Here is a 27,610-nt window from a genome sequence, read left to right as displayed (position 1 = left end):
AATTACCAGAATTTTCCCTTTTTCTTGCTCTTGTGATACTCCTGCAAAAATCTGCCCAGTCTACATTTTATGAAAGTAGCAGCATTTTGATTTGGAACGCATGACCCTATCAACACAATGCATGACGAACATACGTCATTACTTGGGATAACATCAAGAGAAATTAGTTCACATAACTAACTGGCCACCAAACAGGATGGGAGATGGATCAACTCGTTGAATATTGTGTCAATATCTATTTTTTGATATGTTAATTAAGCCCCAATGAGCCAGTTGGACTAGAACTCTGTGGATCAGGGTTTGAATCCCAAAATCAGCTATGAAGACCCACATTCTCAGTCAATATTTTAACATTCACAAATGTACAGAAATACTCGAGATAGTTTTCTTAAGTGTCTAGATAAAAAAATATTGTAGTCATTAAGGAAGAACAAGAGCTGAAACAAAGTACTCTTATAATTAATACAGAACAAGTATTCTTAACAAACAGAATTTACTTGTTATACATGCAAAAGCTTAGTAAAACCAACAATGAAGTTCAGATTTTAAAACTATCTTCCTCCTACCATGTTGTTCAACATGCTCAATACACAGCTTCACAAATTTTGGCACAGTGGTGTTTTCTCTTTGACACAAGCTGCTTAGATTGCAACCAAATACTTGGTCTGAAAAAGAGGGAAAGAAATAAAGTTTGCAAGTGAAGAAAGTTAGCTTGGATTTTGCTTCATAGGAGTTCTGCAATACAGATGCCTTTCCATGAATCAGAAATAAAGAAGAGATGGAAAAACCTCAAAATCATAGGCAGAAGTATGAGTTGGTCTCCTCTGATTTATTTGTTTGTTTGCTTTTCTGAATTCATCAGCACCTGACTTAAATATTGTGAATCCATTTAAATAACCTTTTACCCGTCAATGTACATCTCTTAGTGTATTTATATCAACAGCTTCATATTGTTTCTTTAAAAAGTTTCATTCATAAAGATTAACAAACTTTCTTCCACTTTACACACTTGACCTGGGCACTGAAGGGGAAGATTCCTACCTTATTGGCATTTCTATTCCAGATAAGGTCGTTCGCAGAAATAAAGCCCCATCTCATAACCCTTAGACATGGAGACCAAATTCATTTTTTAAAAAAACTTTTAACTGTTGAAGAGGTAGCAACCAATGACTTCTGCCAGACCCAAATGTCCAGAAAGTGCCTGGAAATAGCAGCAATAGGTAGGGTGATTTTAATTCCCAGCCCACCAGGGTGGCACTAAATTAAATCTCTCCACAATTCAGTCAAGGTGAAGAGAGGTCCACAAGGCCCACTGCCAGTGCTGAACACTGGAACTTCTCCAATCCTCAGATGAGTTGTAGAGAACTCTCAGTCTCTAATTCTGACAGTGTTCAAGTGAGGAGCAGGAGATGGATGGAGCAAGAAAAGAAAGGTGTGATAAGCATGCACAGTGACAATGAAGAGGAACAGCAACTGATGCAAGAGTTAGAAAGTGGATGGATATAGCAAGATGAAACAGACTTGGTTGAGAAAGCAGTGAGTCAAGCATCCACAATGGAACTCTCCTGGTGGAAGAGGACACTGCATTTTCCTGTTTCTGGCATCCTGCTTCCAAAGGCAATCACCTCACTCTGCCTAGTGTGAGATCTGGCTCTTATGTGTAAGGGTGGTATGGTAGAATTGAGAATGGTGTGTCTGCATGTAAGACAGAAAGGTGTGTGTTTGTGAGAATGGTGTGGTGGGGTACATTATGGTGTGAATGCATAAATTAACCTCTGCAAGGGTGGGGAAGGAAAGAAAGATAGGGAGAATCTACCCAGCCACTACCCTTCCCTTATTATTATTATTATTATTATTATTAACCTTTATTTATGAAGCGCTGTAAATTTACACAGCACTGTACATGCAATCTTTTTAGTTAGACGGTTCCCTGCCCTCAGGCTTACAATCTAAAAAGACATGACACAGAAGGAGAAGGGGGTGGTGACGGGAAAGGGTAAGAGGTCCAGCAGTTCCTCTCAACCTCCGAGGCCTGGACCAAGGCAGATGGACTGGAGGGAAAATACATACTCACAAGTAGGATAATACATATACAGTACATAGCAATACAGGAAATGGATCGATAAACAGCCAACAACAGAACATCAGATAGTAAGCGACAATTATGCGATGCCTGGGAAGGCTTCTCTGAATAGGATGGTTTTCAACTCCGTTTTGAAGCTGGTTAAAGAAGTGATGGCTCTTGCTTGTGGAGGAAGAAGGTTCCAGGAGTGAGGGGCAGCAAGTGAAAAGGGGCGAATCCGAGATGGGGTAGAGGAAATCCTGGGCTGGGACAGCAGACCTTGACTACCAGAACGGAGGGCCCTGGTGGGAAGGTGAGGAGAAAGAAGGTCTGATAAGTAAGGAGGGGCCAGTCCATGGAGGGCTTTGAATGTCGACAGCAGGAGCTTATACTGAATGCGGAAAGGGAGGGGGAGCCAGTGAAGGGATGCCAAGACAGGAGAGATGTGGTCAGAGCGGTGGGTGGAAGTGATAATGCGTGCAGCTGAATGCTGGACAGAGATTAAAGGACGGAGGTGAGAAAGAGGAAGCCCAGCCAGGAGGACATTACAGTAATCAAGTCGTGAGACCACTAGGGCATGGACCAGGATCTTGGCAGTAGAGGCGGAGAGATATGGTCGGATTTTGGCAATATTGTACAAAAAGAATCTACAAGCCTTGGCTGTGGTCTGGATCTGAGGGATACACGACAGAGAAGAGTCAAAGATAAAGCCAAGACTGCGGGCTTGCTGGACTGGTTGAATGGAAATGTTGTCCACAGAGACAGAAAAGGAGTGTTGAAGGTTGGGCTTAGGAGGAAAGACAAGAAGCTCCGTCTTGGACATGTTGAGCTTCAAACGCCGATGGCGCATCCACTGTGAGACAGCTGTAAGGCAAGATGAGACTTGCTGTTCAAGCCTTGGAGAAAGGTCAGGGGCAGAAAGATACAGCTGGGTGTCATCGGCATATAGATGGTAGGAAAAGTCAAAAGAGCTGATGAGTTTTCCTAAGGACAGTGTGTAGAGAGAAAACAGAAGGGGACCCAGAACAGAGCCCTGGGGAACTCCAACAGATAAGGGAACAGGAGAAGAAGTCTGACCTCCTGCAACCACTGCAAAAGATCTGCCAGACAAGTAAGATCTAAACCAGTCGAGAACAGAGTCTGAGAACCCAAGGTCAGAGAGTATGTCAATTAGGAGACAGTGATCAACAGTGTCAAAGGCTGCAGACAAATCAAGAAGGATGAGAACAGAGTAAAGGCCATTAGCCTTGGCCTGTAAAAGGTCATTCGAGATCTTAGTGAGGGCTGTCTCTGTGGAATGCTTTGGGCGGAAGCCAGACTGAAAGGGATCGAGAATGGAGTTGGCTTCAAGAAACTCAAGACAGCGCGAATAGACAACCCGTTCCAAAACCTTAGAAAGAAAGGGGAGAAGAGAAATCGGATGATAGCTAGACAAAGAGGAGGGGTCAAGAGAAGGTTTTTTCAGAATTGGGGAAATGAGAGCATGTTTGAAGTCCGAAGGGAAGGAGCCTGTAGAGAGAGAGAGATTGAAGATATGGAGAAGCGAGGGCAGAAAAGAGGGAGCTATAGAGATTAGAAGACGAGTAGGAATAGGATCAAGAGGACAGGTAGCAGGTTTGGAAGAGTTCAGAAGTGTAGAGAGTTCATCCAAAGAGGCAGGAGGAAAGACAGAAAATTTGTTAGGCGAAGGCGATAGAAGATTAAGAGCAGAAGAAGAATCAGGAGGGACTATCTCAGAGCGAATAGTGGTAATCTTAGAGATGAAATAGTTAGCAAAGTCATTAGGAGAGAAAGATGAAGAGACAGGAGGAGAGGGAGGTTTAAGCAAAGTGTTGAAGGTGGAGAACAAACGCTGCGGGCGCCTCTCATTGGCAGAGATCAATGATTTGTAATAATTCTGTTTTGCCATAGAGAGGGCGCGTGAGAAGGAAGAAAGAACAAATTTGAAATGGATAAAATCAGCCCACTCTTTGGACTTTCTCCAAAGACATTCAGCCGCTCTAGAGCAGGACCGGAGAAACTTAATGTTGGGGGTAAGCCAGGGCTGAGGTCTAGTCTTGGAGGAAGAAGTGCGTACAGAGACAGGGGCAAAATGGTCAAGAGTTGAGGAAAGAGTGGAGTTAAATAAAGACATAGCTGAATCAGCAGAATCCCCGAGATTTAGGGAAGAGAGAGATGAATCCAGGGTCAGACCAAGATGGTTAGAGTCGACAGATTGAAGATCATGAAAAAGACGTTGAATAGTATGGCGAGGAGGAGGAGTATAAGTGAGAGCAAAGGAGATTAAATGATGGCCAGATAGTGGAAGGTCAAGTGCCAGGTAGTCAGAAATGGCGCAGTTTGCAGCAAGAACTAGGTCAAGACAGTGACCAAGAGAATGAGTTGAAGAGTTGGAGTGTGGTTGGAGGCCAAAAGAAGCTAGCAGAGAGTTAAAGCGAGATGTTGTAGGGTCATTGGAATCGTCAACGTGGATATTAAAGTCCTATTCCTAATGTAAATAGGTATTTATCATGAAATTTTTCATCTTTCAAGTTGTGAACTAGATATTCAGTGACCATTTAGCCAATATCTAGAAACGCAGTGGGCCCTTAGTATCTGCTGGGGTTTGGTTCCAAGACCCCCCCCCCCCCAATGGATATCTAAATCCATGGATGCTAAAGTTCCATTATATATATTGGGGCAGTAAAATGGTGTCCCTTATGGTGCAGTGATGGCGCAGTGGTTAAATGCCTGTGCTGCAGCCACTCACTCACAAACCATAAGGTTGTGAGTTCAATACCAGTGAAAGGGCTCAAGCTTGACTCAGGCTTGCATCCTTCTGAGGTCACTAAAATGAGTACCCAGATTGTTGGAGGCAATTAGTTTACATTTTGTAAACTGCTTAGGGAGTGCTTAAGTGCGCTGATAAGGATATAGAAATGTATTTGCTATTGCTATTTTTATTATATAAAATGGCAAAATCAAGTTTTGCTTTATGGGGGGGGGGGCTGGGAAGGTGGTATTTTCAAGTTGTGGGTGTAGTAGGCTACAAGATCATTTTCCTAGGAAAACTGCTGTCCTCTCCAGACATAGGAATTTAGCCTAAATAGTGTATTAACCAAAAGGTATTATAAGAAAATGCCTCCCCCCCCCCCGCCATTGCTTACCTTTGATATAGCCTTTTTCACGGACTGCTTGTAATGTAGGCCTGCGGGTCAAAAATTTCTTCAGTTTTGTCTTGGTTTTCTTCTGTTCTGAAGAATCAATGCTGGCAGACATTTTTATTGCTGGAAAAGAAAAATAAGTGTATGGCATTATGCTTTAAGTGGGTTGATTTTTTTTGCTCTGATTAATAAAATACAGCTAGTGCTGAAGCTGAAATCCTCACAGAGAGGGGAATAAAGTTGTCTTATAAAAATATGAATGGTATATGCTTTTTGCTATCAACTTTATGAATTCCCAACAGGCAATTTCCAAATATTTATAGGAAGATACTGAAATGCTAAACAAGGACACACTATAGCTGCAATACTAGCCTTCATATTCGTGATATATTTACAAAGTTTGTAGAGGACTGTTTGTTAGTGTTTCTTATAATCATATAGTCTGATGGTTCTGTAAACTGAATAGAAACTAACTTCTATGAAAAATTCTTTATATATGCATAGAATGGAAATATTCATACAGCTGAAGCTATAGGCATCAAGAATACACAAGAGTAGCAGTATTCAGTGCTCTCTGTAATATGCACTGGTAACATAGCTAATAAACCTGGCAATTCTGTGTCGCAATGATTGTAGCTTATGAATAATCATCAAGAGCAGTACCACTCTGAATACATTAGACTACTGTAAACATGAGGTAACCAGGAATACCAACATAGCCAAACCTCTGTCTCAAGCTGAAGCATAATTCATAAAATGTTTTTGAAAGTCATCACCACGACTTGGGAATCTTGCCGAATGTTTAGACCCAGAAGAGTCTCATGGTAAGCATGAACCTCTCCCACCTCCTCCAGAATGGACATTTCCACACATAATTAAACCTGGCACTGCCCACCATAAGAAGCTGTTTTTTTCCAGGCTGTGCTTCAGTGTATTCACTCTAGTCTATTCCATATCAAGTCATTCAGAGACAAAACTGTTACATTTCAGAGAGGAGGGAAGAACAAACCTGGATTTCATCAAATTGCTGATGATATCTCACTCTGGATTAATGCCACCAGCAGTTTTGTGAAGGTTTTGAAAAGAACTAAGAACAGAACTGAACAAAGCAGCACCCATAAACACACCTACACAAAGTACTGCAAGCCTACAAGTTGATAAAAAAGACTTGATGGTCTGTACAAGCAAAACCATGAAGGTCCAGGCACAACACTATCAGAGCACCACTGTCTGTCCCTTTAGGAAAATGGTTAACCAGATGACCAATACAATCCCAGTTGTGAAGTAGGAATTGAAATGATCTAGAAGATAACCTGCTACTTTGGAGCTGCATGACTATTACCTGCTTAAATGTTATGAATGAAAATGAGAAGACTGACACTTTAATTCCCTGGGATCTTGAGGGCTTAGACAAAGTTTCTTAAGAAATTATTTTACTAGTGTTGCCTAATGAATATCACCTTCTCTGAAATAAATATTAATCACTGGTTTTAAAAAGCCCTTTAGCTTCACTTGGATATGTAAAACTAGTGTAAATGGACACTGGTTGATAGCCACATTGCAACAGTACATCCTTGCATGTCAGCAAATGAAGTCTGACCAAAAGGAAAGATAGATACAGTGGTGCCTCGGGTTACGAAATTAATTCGTTCCGCCATTCCTTTCGTAACCCGAAAATTTCGTAACCCGAAACACTTTTCCGTTAGCACTGGAAAGCCTATAGCTGCACTTTGCAGCATTTGAATTTCGCGCCGAAATGAATTTCGTAACCCGAAAAATATTTCGTAACCCGAAACAGTTTTTCGTATCCCAGAAATTTCGTAACCCGATCATTTTGTATCCCGAGGCACCACTGTACTTGTTTTAAGGAGAGAGACAAATTGGCATGGATATGAGCACTATTTAATTATCAAGAAATGTTCTCCCTGGACAATACAGTGGTGCCTCGGGTTACGAAATTAATTCGTTCCGCCGCCGCTTTCGTAACCCGAAAAGCATTCGCAAGCCGAAATGCCATAGGCGCTAATGGGGAAAAGCCGCGATTTCGTGCGAAAAAGCGCCGAAAAGCACCAAAAATTTTTTCGTAACCCGAAATAACCTTCGTAACCCAGAACAGTTTTTTTTAATGGATTTTTTTCGTAACCCGGAAATTTCGTAAGGCGGCGCATTCGTATCCCGGGGTACCACTGTATGTCACCTACAAGCAAGTTCTCATCACTACGCAGAGTCCAGAAATAAAATTTGTGTAAAATAAGCCAAAGCACAAGAAATGCAACATACAACGAAGTTTCCTGGAGTCTTTATGGTCCTTTTCTTTGTCCTGTTTTTCCGTCCCAGGAGAATCTGGCACTTCATCATCTAATGCTTCATCAGACTCTGCTGTCTATTGAGATAAAGAAAAAGACCCAATAGGTTTTCTCATAAAATTCAGACCCAGATTGAGAATACTCTGTGCAATGAAGAATATTCTTTGGTTTTTTAAAAAGAGGAACAGTAAGTACAATTAAAGTGCTACCACATACTGAAACTTAGAAGCTATGATCTTAGTCTTTTAGTTTATTTAATAACTAATATCAACTTTCAATAAGTACTCATGCACACAGTATCAGTGTGCCTCTATCAGGAGACCTTTCACTTGTGCAAGCATAACTATAATTTTATTGTAAGCAGCTCTACAAGCCATATCAGGAGAAAAATAGCCTATAAATAAATTTTAAAAAGTTTAGTGTGCACCAGACAATAGCAGGGGTAATGTTTACACTGGCAAGAAACACTTTGTTTAGTATATTAAATCCTCCTTTTGCCTACCACCACTCCATTTTGTGGTCCATGTTTACATGTGTGTTGATGAAATGGATTACCCAGAAGTGTGTGTTCATGTCAGTGTATCAGTGAGTGGAATGACTAGTCTTCACCTAGCATTTATTTGCAAAATATTTCACACACATAATCTCAGTGTTCCTAGCAAACAATATGTTACAACAGCATTATCACTACCTCTAAACTGTCAATTTGCAGATGAGTGGCAGGTGAAACACAGCAGCTTGCCTTCAGCTATCTATACACTGTATGGTTCTTGGGACTCCAAACACCTATTCTGTGGCAAGAGCACGGCATTAGCCAAAGTGAAGAAAGTCTATGTCCTCTTCAACATGGACTCCACTTAGTATTGCCATCTATCCCACAACACCCTAATTCAGGGGTGGGGAACCTGTGACCCTCTAAATAAAACCAAGGGGATGAGGAAGCAAAAAATGGGGATTTATAAGTATCCTTAAAGTTTTAGTAGTGGTACGAACAAGAGCTGTAACAAATTACAGGGATGTAGGGAAACATGCTCAACTACTGGCTGATGCTGCATCTTTGTCAACATATATAGGAAACAGAGATGAGATGTGATAGTTTCACAATCTTATGTGGGACTAGAAATAACTGCTGGCTAAAGTCTTCTCAGGCAAAAGGCCAGACCTAGGCTATTAAGGCAATCTAACACCATGACCTGCCAAGTCTTGATAGCTCACCTCTCTCTGTTAATATCAGATATTTAGCTGAATCATTCAGCTAGATATAATCTTTGTAGGATCCTTTCCAGTGCCAGATATCAATTTCAAACCCTCCCAGTAAAGCTACGTATTTGCAACATGATGCCTGGAACATTGTTTTGGGGTTATTGCCAGATTAATAAAGAGTCCGTTATTAAAGCTTCAGTAAATAACATTAAAGAATTAATGTTAACAGTTAAAAATGTAATTTACCATTCTTTTTGTAAATTCTTTTCTTAAACTGCAAAAAGAAGTGGTTTTTTTTCCTTTTTACGAGTAAAATAGCCCAATGTCACCTTTTGATATTCTGAGCCCACAGATGTACTGTAAGTCTAAACAGTGTCTACTGGTAGTTCTCTATTAGAAAGATATAACTCAATCCTAAACCTCTCTTCCTTATCCAATTTACTCTTCAGATCTTAAAACATAATATATCTTAATAGAGGAAAATAAGATTGCAGAAAGGTTTCAGTGGGCTTTTTGTTACTAAAAAACACCATTCAAATCTAAATTGCTTAGTACAGCTGAGTAATAGTAACATATAAGATGGAACCTTTGGTTCTGGAGCCATATCTCTGTAGTTCAAGTTGAAGAGAAAAATAAAAAAGGATCCATACAATATTTATGCTCAATATTTTAAAAGTATCTCTGTCTAATCACCATTTTATTTTAAAGTGAACCACAGGCAATTCACCTTAATGATGCTGGTTCACAGTCTAGATCACATGAAAAATCACATTCCTTCAAAAGTTCCCTGCTTAGAGAGTCTGTTTTTTAAACCCAATAGACCAAAGATGTGAATCAGGCAGCCCTCCAGATGTTGCTGGACTGTAACTTCTAATATGCTTTCCAACTGGCCACATGAGGTAGTTCCTGGATTTCAGTATAACACCTGGAAAGCTGCATGATTCCCACCCCCACAATAGGAGAAACAATTTTTGAGCAACAGACAAAGTACAAATGAAAGGCCTATAAATATTCTCAACCTTTGGCCAGATGTTTTAGACTTCATCTCCCAGAAGCATCAGCCAGCATGGCCATGGTCATTCTGTGAGCTGGAGGCCAAAACGTCTGGAGGGCAAAAGGTTGAGAACTACTGATTTAAAATTACATGGTGGTTATAAAGGTCAACTAAATAGTATTTGCAAACTGTTCTGAAAGTAGAGGAATACAAACATTTTTCTTAGCCATCTTCTTTTGGAGACGAGGCAAGCCCAACTCATCATTTATGAAGTGGTGAGTGTCTCCAATATAGTTTAAGACTTTCCCAAATTATTTTAATTTCCCTCTGATATGAAGCAAAAATAGAGAGAAGGGAAACTAATCACTAAAAACCAATGGTTCCAAAAATATTCCCTCATCTTACACATACAAATATGCTTGTGCCCAGTGAAGCCTACGCAAAAACTCACTATTAAAGCAATTACCACATAAATGTAGGTCCATACTGCTACCAATCAAAAAGGCAGCAGACTAGCACGTAGACAAGAAAGATAGCCAGGCAATCAAGAGGAACAGAACTGTAGGTTGTTAAACTCCAACATTAAGCAGGAATACAGGGGTACCCCGGGTTACGAAATTAATTCGTTCCGCCGCCGCTTTCGTAACCCGAAAATCTTCGTAAGGCGAAAAAGCCATAGGCGCTAATGGGGAAAAGCCGCGATTTCGTGCGAAATAGCGCCGAAAAGCACCAAAAAATTTTTCGTAACCCAAAATAACCTTCGTAACCCGGAACAGTTTTTTTAAATGGAATTTTTTCGTAACCCGGAAATTTCGTAAGGCGGCGCATTCGTATCCCGGGGTACCACTGTACTTTAGTGCTGATCTCAGAGGACAGTCCTGAGGAGCCCTTGTGGCGCAGTGGTTTAATGGTCAACTCAACCTTGTATCCTTCCAAAGTCATTAAAATGAGTACCCAGCTTGTTGAGGGCAATTAGCTTACACATTGTAAACTGCTTAAGGAGTGCTTAAGTGCACTGATAATCAGTATAGAAATGTACTTGCCATTTGCTGAGTGTTTAAGCCTTCCTACACTTTCTATGAAAAGGACAAAGTTACTACCACTCTGTCATAGTTTTACACATAACGTAGCAGAAGTCAGTTTCCTCCTGCTGACATAGCATCTGAAAACAAGCATATGCTATCAAACATCAGAGAAGTACAATGTAAAGATGAGACCATATCTTCACTTAAAACATATTCTTCCATAGTTGTAGAGAGAAAAAATAAAGTAAAAGAGGTTGTGAGGCAAAGCACACCATGCATAGAAATTCTAGCCCAGTGGCCTTCTGTAAGCACTGAAAATTAAGAAAACGTGTTTTGATTTCAAGAAAAAATGCTGGTCAGATAAAGAAGCTGCCTATAATGTATATTAAAACAGGATCTAATTGAAAAACCAATCATTAATATTAAAGAACAATTAAAATCAACTGAATAAGTATTATAATGACTAACAGGTTATTAATTAGCCAAGTAATAGTGAATTAAAAACAGGATGAAAGTATTTCAAATATGAGGGGAAAAGCACCCCCATCCAATAAAAGACCTTCCTAGGACAGCTAGTTAAGGCCCAAAGCCTATCTATAGCAAATGATCTTTGTCTGCTGGTGCAGAACAGAGAGGGGGGCCAACCTACTCTCTTGGAGGAGGGTGTTCCATAGTTAGGAAGCCGCCATCAAGAAAGCCCTCCCATGTTCTCACTTGCTGTGCATGGAATGGATACCAAAAGATTTAAATGCTCAGACATGTTCGTGTAAGACCTCTCAGAGCAGTTCCATTCACCAACAGCATTTCATACTTGAAAAATGCCAGTCTGTCACATGTATTAACATTTCATTAGTTGTTTGCCACATAGCTACCATAAAGGATTTTGGTATGTCTTCTGCACTTCTAAACTACTCTCATAGAGCTAATAATAATACTAATACTAATACTAATAATAATAATAATAATAATTTGTTTTATTTATATACCGCTATTCCAAAGATCATAGCGGTGAACAGCAAGTAAGCTAATTAGCAAGTAAGCTAATTTGCCCCCAACAGTCTGGGTACTCATTTTAGCGACCTCGGAAGGATGCAAGCCTGAGTTGAGCTTGGGCCCTTTTGCTGGTCTTGAACTCGCAACCTTGTGGTTTTGAGTGAATGGCTGCAGTACAGGCATTTAACCACTGCGCCACCAGGGCTTTTGTAGTCTTAAAGCACCAAGCACCTTCATTTCCCTTTTCATTTCTTTTCGGTATTCTGACAAAACAATTCCAGGAATGACAACATCAATTTAAAAATAAGAACATTTATTTCTATTCCTGAATGTGGATTTTCTAGCTATAGGCTATGATGGTTTAACAATACATTGGTTTAAATCGACAACCCTGATCCATACCACACAGGTGGCTGCAATAAAGTGGGCATAAATTTCTCATTTTCTGTGTATATGTGCCTTCAAACTTCCTGTTGTCTTATGGCGATTCGTGAATTTCATAGGGTTTTGTTGGTCATGGAATACTCATTGATTTTGCCAGTTCATTCCTCTGATATATAGCCTATAGTAACTGGTATTCTTTGGTAGTCTGCCATCCAAATACTAATCAGAGCTGACCCTGCCTAGCATCCATGATCAGACAGGATCTAGTGTCTTTAGGGTGTTTAGACCCCACTCTCATTTCCTACCAATTATAAAAAGCTGTCTCCACTTTTGTTTTTCCAAAATGTTCAAGGACTGTATCAATCAGTTCAATATTCTAGTTCAAATAATTGTTTTACCTTGGTGTGGACTGCCCCAGGTTTGGGGACTACACATACTTCACACAAGAGTTTGGATGGCTGCACCTCTGCTCACACCCAAAGATTTTTTTTTAACTGAACTGAGTTGTCCAAATGTTATTTCTGAGTTTTGGAAAATGAAACCTAACATAAAACAGGTCAAATATGCCATTATAGGGCACACAAATGTGCTCCCAATGAAGATATTGTAGGATGGGAGCATATAGGAATTTGGGGTCCACGAGGCATATGCATCTCAGACTGCACTCTGTCCAACCATACTTTAAATGGTTGCTTGAAGCTGAAGTATTTGTTACACACTGGAGTAGACATCTTCTAGCATAGGACAAAAGGGAAGGAAATAACTTGGAGATAGAATTAAAATACATACCTGATTACTGATAGCATAACTAAGAACTTTAAACCATTCAGTAATAGAAATGTCATTATCTGACTGAATTAACAATTCAGTTCCTTGTCGTGTTTTCACCTTGAAAATAAAACAAATTACTGTTATAATTAATATACATACATTCAATGCTTCCCATTATACCTCAATTCTCAAATACTCCACAATATTAAGTAGTGAAATATTATAGCATCTTTGAGACTGAGAGAAAGAAGATTGCAGCATAAACTTTCATAGACCCCCTAGGTTTACTTGTGATGTATCCGATGAAGTACAGCCAATCTACAAACACTTACTCTATAAACCTCTTTCTCTCCATTAGCTTCAAAGGTGCTACAAATCACTGTATCTATTCTAAAATAATGACTTGTTTTTTGCCTCTATTTTTTCATATATTTTACAGCAATAAGAACTAACTTGTTACTGTTTATTTATTGCTATTGTTGTTGTTTTTAAAAAACAGATGCTAATGTCTGACTCAGCACTCCCTCTGTAGTCAAGCTAGCAGTCAAAATAATGTACTGTATAGTAAAAGGGGAAACAGTCACCTCAATCACATTTTTCTTGCTAGATTTCTCCTTTGAAGCCCAGTCAATAAATGCACCTCTCAGATCCACTGTGAACTCCGGCTTTGATTGATTGACCCCAAACTTCTAGGGAAAAAAGAGATGCATTGGTGACTTCTTTTTAGAGATTTGGTTAACATTAGCCTCTACTTATAAGATCGCCATAAGGCAGTGTAATCTCCCTGCAAATGCACAGAGGCCAGAATCCTATTGGTATACTACATTGGAGTAAGTATGCAACAGAAAGATAAAGGCCATGGGAACAGCAGTTGTGAAGATGGACCAAAAGACTGTTGAGAGCCAGCAGGAATTTAGCTGTAATCCTGTTGCTCAGTCCTAACTAGAGTAGACCTATTGAATTAATCATTTAATGGTGAGTCAGCATATTGTTTGATTGTTTTAATAATGGGATGTTATCTTATTGCTGTAAGGGAATTATAATTATTGTGTTGGTGGGAGGAATAATGGAGGGATAGTGGACTTATTTTATATTGTTGTATTTTACTGTTTGTACTCCTCCTTGATCCTGATAGAGAATCGGGACATAAATATATTATTACTATTATTATTATCGTCATTAATTATTGGTAAATCCAGCTAAGAAAATGACTCTCTACTAGTGAGGACTAACAACAAATTTAAGACTTTGGTCCAAAACACGCTGTAGAAGTAAACCAGTTTGAAACTGTTTTAACTGCCCGGGCTCAGTGCTAGGGAATCCTGGCAGTTGTGTTTTATTGTAGCTAAACCTACAGCTCCCAGAATTCCTTAGCAGTGCACCAAGATGGTTAAAGTGGTCTCAAACTGGATTATTTCTGGAGTGTGTCTTGGACCTCTGTCTAACTTTTTTCATCACTACTGCATGACTCCTCAAAAGGTGAAACTACTGGTGTAGCACACCAACAGGACACCAACCAGAATCTAACTGCAGCATACTGTCACTAAAAAAATATTCTGGTACCACAGTTTCAGGATTTACAGTTTTAACACACTGTTTTCTTCATCGCATGCATTCTTTTCTTTTCTAGGTTGCATGGTCTCTGCCAAGAGCCAGAATAGCATAAAACTTTGATACTAGGATTCTGGGAGAGCAGGGTTCAAATCTTCACTCAGTCATGGGTGGACTTGGGCAAGTCACTCTCCCTCAGAGGAAGGCCATGGTAAACCTCCTCTGTATAAACTTTGACAATAAAACCCTAGGACAAGGTAGGCCTATGTCAGTGTTGAAGGTACATAACCTCATCAACAAATGGTGTTTGCCACATTCAACAATCTAGCAAACTCTAGGGCAAAGCAGACCAGAGGTTGACAGCAGCATTTGTTTACTGCCTCTTTTGCTGGTGGCTTTGGGATGCCTTTAGGCAGCCTCAGAGATGCTTCTGACCATTCCAGGGACACACATCATCTGCAAGCAATGCCCCCGAAGTGGCTGAAAGCTACTCCTTTTGGCCCATCTGTTTTGGGCTGTAGAAGTGCAAATGTTAGAAAATATCCAGCTGTCAACCACTTTCCTTCTTGAATGGTGTAGGAATGGATAGAGGAAGAGAATAGAGAGTGCGTGGACAGAACACGTATTAATTTGCTAACAACAGAAGGGGTCTTTTCTTTCCCAAAAACAAGACTTCCAGAGGGCTAAAGTGGCATGCCATATTCATGTATAATAAAGAGAACCACATTTCTAAGATTATAAAAGCACTTAAAAATTCTACCCTACATTCCACTTAAAAACTTCAAGACAGTTCACAGAAACTTCAGAAACACATTCCTGGCTATTACCTCAGTAACTAATGCAGAAAGAGAAATGTCTTAGTTATAGCTCACACAAATTCAATGCATTAAATGCACTGACTGTTCCAATATCAAGGAATGCCAACTCAATTACACGGTTTTTGTTGTGCACCTTCCAAATCATTTCCAACTTACGATGACACTAAGGTGAGCCTGTCACAAGATTTTCTGGGCACAATTTGTTCAGAAGGGTTTGCCTTTGCTTTTCTCTGAGGCCAAGAAAGTGTGATTTGCCCAGTGTCACCCATTGGCTTTCCATGCACAAGTGGGGATTTAAACCTTCAGGATTCTAGTCCAACATGCAAACCACCACATACTGTGCTAGTATTCCAAGTTCAGTCTTATCTGTTTCGTTCAGTTATTGTTGGTAGACTTAGGAGAGTGAACAAGCAAGTTGGTAAGGTATATGAAAGCTCAATGATACACTGCAAATTCTTTTGAAGAGTCAACTGAGTGCAATGGGGTGTGTGTGATTAAATTTGTCAGGGTTGGGGATTTTGGAATTTTTAATGCATTTCTCTTTTAATTGTATGTTATTTTACTGCTGTGATCCACTTGGATTCCCTGAGATTAAGCAGAATATAAATTATTATTGTTGTTGTTGTTGCCTAGATCCTTCCTAGAGAATCAAGTATCAGAGTCAGCAGCTATCTTTCTTCTTTTCAACGTATTAGCTATATGGTTCATTTTTCTCTCAAACACAAGCAAAAGGCAATCAGTAAAGCACTGATGAGCATCTAACATAAATTTTAGTAGAGTGTAATATAATTAGTACAGATGGCAAATGAAGCACAGCTGCACAGAGTCATCTTGCTTGTCTGCAAATCTTTTTTAAAAATCCAGCAACCTTGCTCTAACAGTGCTAGTCAGGACAAGGACACTGGACACTAGTTTAAATCTGTCAGAAACTAATTATAATTTTTTTTTTCAAATTCTTGCACTATTCAGACGTGTTTTACAACACACACACATATTGTGGGACTCACATTTCAATGGAGAATAAGGGAGCTGTCAGCCTTCAACAAGGGATCGATTTCCCTGGGAAATCTGGACAGTTCTGATGACTCAAGAAAATTCATTAAGCCCATTATTGAGTTTGTTCAGCTTGAAGACTCACTTCCTAGCTATGCTATGCTTATGAGCTAGTTCACATAAAAGAATAGTTCCTCCATAGGATGGATAATATCTGTAAAACCAGCTGCTTATTATGGAACAGCTGTAGTAATTTCCACAGTTGCAGCTGCATTTTTAAAGTACTATAATCATTTTTTCAATATTACTATTTGCTAATCCTTCTCCAGGTGGTCAATCCAGATGGTTTCTCCACAAAGTTATTACAAGTAGTTTCTACAATAATATAATGCATTCTTTTGAAAAGATGATAATCTTCAAGTACTTACCCAACTAGTCCCACTTCCTTGAGTCTTGGTAAACAACAATGAAGAACCCTGCAATACTGCCCATGATGACATCCAGTTCTTTCTGTGGAAGAAGCAGAGATCTGTAAATAACCAAGTCCTGAGATCAACCAATACTGCTTGACAAATTATCCTTTGTATTTCTGTGTTTCTGGGAACACCTACTGGCAATGAAAGTGTATGGGTCTGATCATCTCACAACACATGAACATGAATATTAGGTAAAAACAATGATAAATAATAAACTAACACATTGTAATAGCTCACAGTTATAGAACACATTACCAACTTCTATTTAAAATGTTCAGTTTACATTCTAACAGGTTCCAAGAACCATCAGCGACTAAGTTCTAACCTCAGACTTCTTTAATATCAATATTATTGCAAACATAGGAGAAAAAATGAGGAGGAGGAATAAATACTGGTCGTAGTTAGGAATTTAAAATTCTTCTAATCATATTCCTCAAAATGATTTAAAATAACGATCAAGTGCATAATTTCTACTGAAATCAACAGACCTAACTTTGACACAAATGCACTGAGAAGAATGCTTACAGCCCTGTATCACTTTGTTGACAGCTTGAAGCTTTAGCCTGAACCATACTATTTACCTAAATTCATACCAAATATTCAGAATTTATCCTGAAATAAAGATTGGTTAAGCCTGGATCCTAGATAGCTGCCCCAACCACAGCTGACCTATTGAATCAACAGAATTTTCTTAAGTTTGCTCATCATTCAAACAAGCAATTGAAAGGATTTATTCTAGTTGTGAGTAGCAATAGTACTGAGGCCTAAATTTACATCAATTTTTACCTAAGGCATTTAAAAAAAAAACCTGATGACTAGACTCAACAAGTGGAAATGTTATAATGATACTTGCCGGACTTTCTTCCCATTTTCTGTAATTTTTGTCACATTTAATAATCCATACTTCTCTTGATCCTGAAGGGGGAAAGAATGAAGAGCTTCATTAAAGAAGAAACACCTTGTTCCATACAATAGGAAATAATCTCTTTCCTATTACAACTATGTTCAAGAAGAGATCAATGGAACTTGAACTACAGGGATGTGGCTCCAGAACCAAAAGTTCCATCTTATATATATTATTATTATTCAGCTCTGCTAAGCAATTTAGATTTGAACTGATTTTTTAAAAATAATAAAAAGCCCACTGAAACCTTCCTGCAATCTTATTTTCCCCTGTTAAGATAATAATGAAAATGCTTAAAGTTCGGGAAGCAAAAAAAGGACCATTTCTTTCTCTGAAAAAAACTGCCTCATTTTCTGAGAAAGTCAAACATTTAACAAGGAGTAAATAATACTACAATGTGCCATATGTGGGCACACTATACATGGGTTCCAGCTTATGCGGAAGCCGCGCAACAATAATAACAATGGTGCACCCGCCGCCACCATACACGCACCCCATTGTTTCCAATGGGCGCGAGCATACACAGAATTCCCCTTACGCAGGGGGATCCGGAACGGATCCCCCGCGTAAGGGGAGGGCCCACTGTACTTTCTTCTTTCTTCAGAGTGATTCATTCTAGGAAGCTTTCCAGCTGAACAAAGCTGGAGATGTGACTAATTCCTGCATGGCCTGAAAGTTTCAGAAGACATCTTCTAATTACTAATCTAGATGTAATTTATATAGTTAACTTGAGAAGCTGACATAAAAATAGGCTTACATCTCAACACAAAAAGATTCACAATGTATTTGAATATATAAATACCTTCACTACATTAAGAACAGATTGTCTCAATATGGTTTCTGTTATACAATAACACAAACTTTATACTGACTGTGGCTTGATGCTTTGGTGAGGAAGGAGAGGAGTCATTTTCAGGAAAAGTGGTCTTTGAAGCAACTTGAGAATCCTATAAAATAAGATGCATTGAAATAATTACATCATATAAATAAAACATATACTCCTCAAGATTCACTATTTCAGGAAAATGATTGAAAATGATTGCTCAGTACCAAGAGAGTGGAATAACAACCACATACAAATTAAACTAACACTGACAATTCAACACCAATTTCCTTGTACACTTTTTTCCATACATAGGACAGCTGTAAGTAGCTACTAATAATCAAATATTATCAAATATTGTGTATAAATAAATCATGCTTCAGATACTAACTTGCTCCTGGGATGTTGGAAACAAATATGCAGGATTGGGCAAGAGAAGTTCAGAAGAATTAGTTGGCAACTGTAAAAATATAAAAACTATTTTAATATATCATTCCTGTTTCATAAACTAATTTATCTTACAAAGTCTAAAAAGAAACTGGTTTGCATAATTTCAGATGAGAGTCAAGATCTTTCAGTTAAACACAAATTATGTCTTCCATCATCCCCATGCACTTTAATAACCTGCTCTCAAAGCATTATGGATGCCGGAAATAAATCAAAAGCCGGCATTTTTTCTGCAGGCAACTGATGATTATTTTTAAAAGGCAGAGTATTATTTGAGCAGTAATAGAAAAAACAAAAATTAGCATTTCATAGTAAATTGGTATTTTCCTATACGGAGTGGGGGCATTGTACTGCTAGCAACTAGAGCCAGTGTGATTATGGGGCTAGTGTACTGGACCAGAACTTGGAAGATTTAGTTTCTAATCTGCCTGAATCATTAACCTCTTTGACAAACTAAAACTGGTCAACCAGTATAAGTCTGGATGACCTCAGGTCAGTCACTGTCTCTCAGCCTCATCTACTTCACAGAGTAGTTGTGAGGACAAAGTGGAGAAGCAAGACAGCCACGTACATATAGCACATTAAACTTGTTGAGAGACAGGCAAATTATAAATGCAACAAGTAAATATAAATAAAACATATTACTACTAGAAATTCTTTCAACTTCAATGAAAAATTAAAGATTTGCTGAAATTCAAATACATTAATACCCATCACCATCAAAAACCTTGGCACTGTATTTGAGTACTAAATGCACTTCACATATATATATGATTTATTTGAATAAACTTAAGACATACAAAAACATCCCCCCTAAAGTTCCTTGCAGCATTGTGTATCTTGTATACATCATTTGATAACAGTACCCATTAAATCCATTTCACTTCCAGGTTGTAACAAAACAAAATTTGGAAAATTCAGGTCTATGTTTGAATGCTGATATGAATTAGCAGAAAAAGAGACAATTTGTCTCTGACACCACTCACCTTTAGTTCTTGCCCCTCCTATGGATCAGACTATCCCCAAGGGAACTACACCTTGATGGATAAAAGGATCTGTAAAGTTTCTGTCCTAAACAATATAGGGCTATGATATGTTAAGAACTCACTAATGGCTCTGATCATCTTTTGAGACTTTGCTCTTTATCAAGGAGGAGGTCAAGTGCAGCTCATGGTTGGCGTGCAATTTCAGGCTGTATTTGTAGCCTCCCACAATCCCCAGCTGCCTGAGCCCCAAATGGTAAGCAGAAACTGCAAAATTCTGGAGATGAAGTGTAACTGGACATTTTGCAATGTGCTGGGTCATAATAATCTTTGAGTGGTTGGGGGGGGGGGGCAGGAGTTGCACAGGTCACGTTAAACATGTGCAGGCATTTTTGCAAAACTGGAAGTGACTGCTGTTTTTTAAAATGGCCTGTGTAAGCCTTTAAGGAGAGGGGTTTAAGCCTTTAAGGGAGTGGTGATAGCAAAAAATGTGGTAAAATACAACAACATTCCATCAATGGCTTGCAGAAAAAGAAAAAGGTAGTAGTTTCCAAAATTGATTTTACACACACACACACACACACACACACACACACACACAAACACACAGTGAGCTCGCGTCATACGCGGGCTCCTTACAGGCGGCTTTCAGTATACACTGAAGCCACCTGGGAAATGTGTGTACGCCCCACGCACGCACATTGCCATGAGGCAAGCATAAGCCCCATTGGTTATAATGGGGCTCAAGCTTACGCGTTATTTGCTTTACGCGGGGGGTCCGGAACGGATCTCCCGCATAAAGCAAGGGCTCACTGTATATATATATATATGTGTGTGTGTGTGTGTGTGTGTGTGCGTGCGTGTGTGTATATATATATATAGTATGTTGAGGGTGGAGAACGTAGTGGAGCACAAGCATCCAGTGTCCTAAGGGACAGCAATGTTGTCCCCAAGCCACAGCAATTGCTCTCTTCTGTGGTACACATTGAAACCTGGTTTGAGTAAAAAAAAACCTGAGGGCTCTCTCACTACTGGCTCTTCAGGGGTGTGGAGTACAGATGATGCATGCCCCCAACGCAGATGGAAACTGCTACGAGGCTGCTTAAGGCAGCCCGAAGCCACAGGCAAAAGGAGTGGTGAAAATCTCCTCCTTGTTGGCGGCTTGTTTGGGACCATGGCAGTGGCCCACTTTGAAAGTGGGCTGTCCAGTCAACATGGTCCCCAGCCAATCATGGGCCAGTCACAGGTGGCGCAGCCAGAGGCCATTCCTTCATGCCCATCTACTTCGCCCCTTAGTTCCAGAATTGCTCACTAAAAAAAATCCATCCTCTTACTTTAAATCTGCTGATATATTTTTTTATTAATTGTTACTCCCACTGCTTTTTCTGATGCTTTTAGATTATTTGGTATTGTTTTAGATCTTGATCTTGCATATGAAGTTTTAAGTCATTTTAAAATCCAATAGCGGCATATAAAAATTTTCAAATAGGTGCAATCGCCTTTCTCGTTTTTGCAGGGGATCCGTTCCAGACACACACCCCCATGAAAACAGAAATTTGCCAATATTCAAGCTCTTTGCCTTGAATGGCGGTGCGTGCCCCATTTTCACCTCCTCCATTTGTCACCTGCTAACAGGCGAGGGATGCAGACTCCAAGTCCATGAAAACAGAGGGGCGATTGTAGATGCTATTTTTGGTACAATCCTCCTATAGCAACTACTGACTTCTGGGGCAGTGGGAGTAAAGTAGCTGCAATTAAAAGTATAGTCAATTTTCCCCCATTCCCAATTATCACAAATTCAACACAAGGGTAGGGGAAGGTGTGCTTCTCTCCCATTTCAGATATTCCCTCAACTCTATAGCCACCTTTACTTTTATGAAAATTAACACCTTCCACTAATTTTTGCTAGAAAAATCAAATACAATTTGCCAGAATGTACTCTAGTAAGAACAATTTAAAACAGATTATGATTCAGAAGCACAACATTAAGTAAATCACATTCTTTTCAATGAGTTTGTAGAATACATTAATAACACTAAGGCACAGTGGTATAGCCTCCAACATTTAATAGATGAAAACTGTGACACATGTGGCCAGGCATCAAAAGAGTGTGGTCAAGATAGCAAAGGTTATCAATGACAAAGAAGCTAGGATAGGCTGCAGCAGTTTGCTTTTGCCTAAGTCTACTGGGAAAGACAAGATTACTCCCCTCTCGCTGAGTTAATTGAGTGCAAACTATCTTTCACCAATTCAAGTTAGTGGAGGACTAATTAAGAAACAGATGAAAAGTGGGATTAATCAAGGCTATCTTTGTCAAATCAAGGTAGTTGGAGGGTATGCTAGGGCCAGAATTTTTTACCCAGTTATCTATGTTATCTAAGCAGATATGTGCAGAACGCACTACATATCATTGACAATGATTAGCAACTGGTTAATAGTTTGGCACCTGGGATCTTGTACTGTATCTCTAGTGCATGCTAGTTTTCAAAAGACACAAAAAATAACATACAAGGCAAACAGAAAGATGTCTTTAAAATATTCCTACCTTTTCATTTGTGTCTAACACAATTGAGCTATGCCTCCATTTTGTCAAAACTATTGGCTCCTGTAGCCTCCTGTCCAGGCTCCTACTTTTAATTATTTCCCTCTGTTGCTGTGGTGAAGCATTGTACTAAAAGAGATTAGAAAAAGAAAATGAAAAACCACACCCTATAGATGTACTCAAACCTGTGCTGGCAACAAAACCAAATATGTATAATACACTCTACATGTGAAACTAACTAAATGTAAATGGTCTGCATTTTCTCCCACTCCTACACCTATTTTTCTTTTGAGGAAGTGTTGCAAAATGTTTCTACAATGGAGAAAAATGTTAAGGGCTTTATTTTTCTGGATTGTACCAGAATCTGAGAAGCTACTGTAACCAACAGAACAATTGAAAGTTTAGTGACCTTGAGCATGATTCCACAATTTTTAGCTTTAACTTTATTTTATCAACTGACCATAACAGCTCCGAGTAGAATCTTGGAGATGGAGATGACCTGAATAAGGTACAGCAAACTCTCTCAAAACCAACCAAACTTTAAAAGCCATGGTTCTCCTCCTATAAAACTCTTAATTCTCTCAGGTTACCATGTAACAGCCTGATTATGCAACAGAATCATATACAATGAAGGTTAAAGGAGAACTAGATGGAAAGCTGTGCCAAGGCAGGAAAGGGCTGGAATGCAGGTTAGGAGCATATTAATGTCCCATCCCATGTAGATCCAATTCAAGTCCCCATATCCCTACATTTTATTGTAAAGGGAGAAACTTTATAGAATTGGTAACTGCACAGATAATTTTGAAAATGTGATGGTAAAAACAATTAAAAGAAAGCAGGAAAAAACCATAATTTATTTTGTCAGCTCTTGCAATTACTATGCCAACATATATAATCCTGACAAGCTCCTACATTAGAAAGGAATGGTCTAAGCCAAAACAAAAGTGCATCACATCCTGAAAGAAGTATATGAAATAGAAGGCTCTGATCTAAATCTCACCTCAGCTATACATTCACTAGGTGGCCTCAGCATGCCACCATCTCTGTCTACATTTTATAACATGGAAATAATAAAACTCTTTATTTTACAGGGTTGTTGTAAAGAGAACTGAGCTAGAAAAGCTCTATATAATGCTATGTCTAATATAAACTAGCAGCACAATATTGCTACTCTTAGTTTGTCAGTTATTAAAGGATTTGCTTACAAGGCGGGAATTATCATGTGTCTCTATGGCTTCAAAACAAGCTGAACTAGGTAATAACATTATGTGAATTAATATAACCCAGGCAATTACATTTACATTGTTATTCATGCCATCAGAAAGATTTGTTTAAAGCAGTTAACCAAGGATTCCTAACCTAGGAACTGTGGATGAGCTTCAGGGTATCCATTAACTGTGTTGTTCCTGTTATGTTGAATTCTTTCTGTCACAGTGAACAGTAAGGTTAAAAAATCAATCTTTTCAATGTTTACTGTAATTTCTTCACCCCAAATTAGTCTAGAATCATAGAATCCTAGAATTGGAAGAGACCACAAGGGTCCTCCAGTCCAACCCCCTGCCATGCAGGAAATCTAAATCAAAGCATCCCGACAGATGGCCATCCAGCCTCTGTTTAATGACCTCCAAGGAGGGAGATTCTACCACACTCCGAAGGAGTGTGTTCCACTGTCGAACAACCCTTACTGTCAGGAAGTTCCTCCTAATGTTGCGGTGGAATCTCTTTTCCTGTAGCTTGTCTATCTAACAGAAAATAATTTCCAATAAAATCAATCCTATGCAACTTTCCCCCCTATGTTTTTATGTGCATTTTTCTGGGAAGGAGGCCATGATTTTCACAAAAAAGATAAGTGGACTGAGGGAAGGAAGGCATGGAGAGAAAAACGAGCATATAAGCAAACTAGTATACACACAATTGTTACTGAATGGCTGTTTCCAAGAAGCTATGGGTAGTCAAGATGTAGAAATGGAACTTCTTTTATGGAGCTCTGTGCTGTTTTGTGGTTTGTAAGTAAGTGAGTAAGAAATATGAACCTTGTTCTTACCAAAGTCAGAAAATAACACATTTCAAGTAATATTACCTGACACACATTACTTGTAGGGTTACTGATGCATGATGTTATTTTTGCAAAACATTGTAGTATTTGGCAGCATCATTCTATTTTTTTGTGTCATGATTGACATTTACTTATCAGTTGTAAACACTGTTTTTTTCAGATATCTTTGGGGGGCATTTTTTTAAAAAAAATTAAGTGTCTTTTGTTATGGTAGTGGAAACACTGCAGAAGGTAGACTGAATGTGAATCTGTGAAGTCTTCTCCCCATGCAGTGCTCAAATCACTACAGGTCCAAGAGAACAACAATTGTAGTGATGTCAAATCAGGCCTTATTACCATTTGGTCCAAGCAATTTATATACTGTATATAGTGGATTAACAGAATCTTTGCCACTCACAGCTTTTGGAATACCATTTTACCAAGATTTTCATCTGCTTCTATAATAAGTTTTACAAGTGTTATGAGAAATAAAAGCTTGAATGCAATTGCTAGTCTCAACTAGAGCAGACACAATTAATTAATGGGAACTTGAATCAACAGATATACTATAGTTAGGACTAACAACTGGATTTAGGCCAGAACAGCAATTGAGAGATTATATACAATTTAAAATGCAAACATTTTAGAGCAGCTCCAGTAGGTTACTGTCCACCATCACAGATCATCACCTCCTCCCTTTGTGGTAAAACTCAAGTCCCTCTATAAACCACTTTTCCTCCAGATTGCTCCCAATGTACAGTTCCTCTATTATAGTGAAACCATTACATTTGAAATACTGCATTGTACTTACTTCCACTCAAAATAATAGAAACAACAATAAATGGCTGATCCAACATTTCTACAAAACTGCATGAAGATTTTACTATCTCTTTATTCCCAAACTTAGTTCAAACTCTAATGGTGGCCAAAACCAATATAACACCAGAATTAATTGTAGAAATTGTCCAGATGTTTGAGCAAACTTTGCTACTGAAAAATCAGGAAAAAATATATTAACGTTTGTTTGTAAACTAGCATAAGGGGGAAATAGATGACAACCCTAGTATATGTGCCACACTTGCAGTTCTCTCCTTCCCTCCAATTTGAGGGATATTATTAACTGTTCCACTATATCCAGATAAAAACTAAAACCAGCAGTTGATTGTCTGTTCAGTGACTTTCTGTCTGAGGTAAGGAAACAGGGAGAAGCTTGTTCCTTCTTCCCCAAGCCTGTTTTGTCTACAATAAGGCAAAAGGATGAGACAGAGGAGAGAACATATGCTTAAGTAATATATATTAAAGTTTAATGTGTCACAGGTTGGTTCTATCTAGTGCCCCATGAATGATTTAAAATTTCTGAAAACAAGCAGTAAATCCAAGAAACTGCTACAATTAGAGATGTAGGGATGAACTTCAGAAAAATGAAATTAATTCCAATTTATCAATGGGAAAAAAATCAAGCTCTTTACCAGTTTTACAGTCTGACATTTTCCAAAGCAAGTCAATCCCTATACTACTTGAATATCTTCACTTCTACATTGATTACATGCCATCAAGTGACAACATTTCATGACAATGTGAGAGAGCTCTGCACGAAGACTTTTGTTATCAGAAGCTTAAAAAATATTAGCTGAGGTTGACTCTTCCACATATCATCCAAATGTTTTAGCCAGACATAGGTAGCCTCCAAAGTAAGAGCTGCAATGGTACATACAGTTCTTTCAAAAACTCATAATCAGTAGTCTGAACAGAATCAAAACAAAAAAAATCAATATCAAGAAGTTTCTTGGAAAATGTCAGACTGTAAAACTGGTAAGGAGCTTGGTTTTTTCCCATTGACAAATTGGAATTAGTGTCATTTTTCTGAAGCTCACCCCTACATCTCTAATGGTAGCAGTTTCTTGGATTTACTGCTTGTTTTCAGAAACTTCTTGACATAAGGTGATCAAGAAGAGTTAAATACAGTGGACCCTTGTTATACGCTGGGGTTTGGTTCCAAGATCCCCCGTGGATAACAAAATCCATGGATGCTCAAGTACCATTAAATATGACATAACAAAATGGTGGCCCTTATAAAAAATGGAAAATCAAGGTTTGATAGTTGAAATTTATACTTTTTTTGAACATTTTCAAACCGTGGATGCTTGAATCCATGTTTTAAAAAATCCATGTATAAGAAGGGTCAACTGTATCATGTTTACCTTCTGAAAGCCCTAGACCAATGCTTCTCAATCTATTTTAAGTGGGAAACCTACATGGTTTTTCTTTTTGAATGTGCCACAGACCAGCACCATATTTGTGTCCACTGTCTACAACTGTTTCTTTCTTTCCTGGAAACTTGCTGCAGACTAGTAGACAAAAGCTGGTGGACCAGCCCCAGTCCATAGACCATCAGTGTGAGTAGCACTGCTCTAGAAAATGGCCTGAATGGGCATAATTTAGTTCCTTTTCCGAAACTATGCAGTTCTAGATCATGCCAGTAACTACAGTGAGCCCGCGCTTGTGGGCTCGTTATAGGAGGCTTCCAGTTTATGCGGAAGCCCCAGGAGAACGTGAGAATGATGCATGTGTATGGCTGTGTGGTGAGCACAAGCCCCATTATATCTAATGAGGCTCGAGCATACACACTTTTTGCCTTACACGGGGGGTCCAGAACGAATCCCCTGCATAAGGCAAGGGCGGACTGTATATAGGAAAGCATGTGAGAAATCCAAGCTATGATACTTGTGGATCCTTTAAGAAATGGGATGAATAACAATATTAAAATGTGCAAGCCGTTTTGCAAAAATGATGACTTTACTCTCTTTCCTTCAAATCAGGTATTAAGTAAAATGGTTTGACTTGAGACTAATTATAATTACTAACAGGCCAGAAAACTAGACTTTTCATGCTATAAAGTTACAAGTATGGGGTCATCTCAGAAATGTATCATATTCCATCCTCAGTCATGTAAAAACACAAAATGATTCCCCTTTAAAGAAAATCTTGTTTTGCCATTACAGGTTTGAAGACTTTTAACTTCCCATATCATAATTTGGCCCTTGATTTGAAATGAGCTCCATATTCTTGTCCTGTCTTTCTCAAATATTTCCTGCTTTGCTTCATATTTCAGATACCACTCTCATGTCTATTCCCCAAGTCTTGAAAACACTTGACA

General features: G+C 38.8%; 1 protein-coding gene across 1 annotated transcript in view; it reads right to left on the bottom strand.

Moving 5' to 3' along the window:
* ARHGAP12 (Rho GTPase activating protein 12) overlaps positions 1 to 27,610 on the bottom strand; it is a 74,310-nt gene that overhangs the window by 4,918 nt on the left and 41,782 nt on the right. The window contains 10 exon segments of the mRNA XM_042474612.1: positions 567 to 665; positions 5,209 to 5,328; positions 7,486 to 7,588; positions 12,900 to 12,998; positions 13,466 to 13,567; positions 16,672 to 16,753; positions 17,573 to 17,634; positions 18,496 to 18,570; positions 18,838 to 18,906; positions 22,422 to 22,547. Coding sequence (XP_042330546.1) covers positions 567 to 665; positions 5,209 to 5,328; positions 7,486 to 7,588; positions 12,900 to 12,998; positions 13,466 to 13,567; positions 16,672 to 16,753; positions 17,573 to 17,634; positions 18,496 to 18,570; positions 18,838 to 18,906; positions 22,422 to 22,547 — 937 coding nt within the window.

Source organism: Sceloporus undulatus, chromosome 6 (genome assembly GCF_019175285.1).
Source record: "Sceloporus undulatus isolate JIND9_A2432 ecotype Alabama chromosome 6, SceUnd_v1.1, whole genome shotgun sequence".
NCBI lineage: Eukaryota > Metazoa > Chordata > Lepidosauria > Squamata > Phrynosomatidae > Sceloporus > Sceloporus undulatus.
This window is presented reverse-complemented; position numbering and strand designations above follow the sequence as displayed.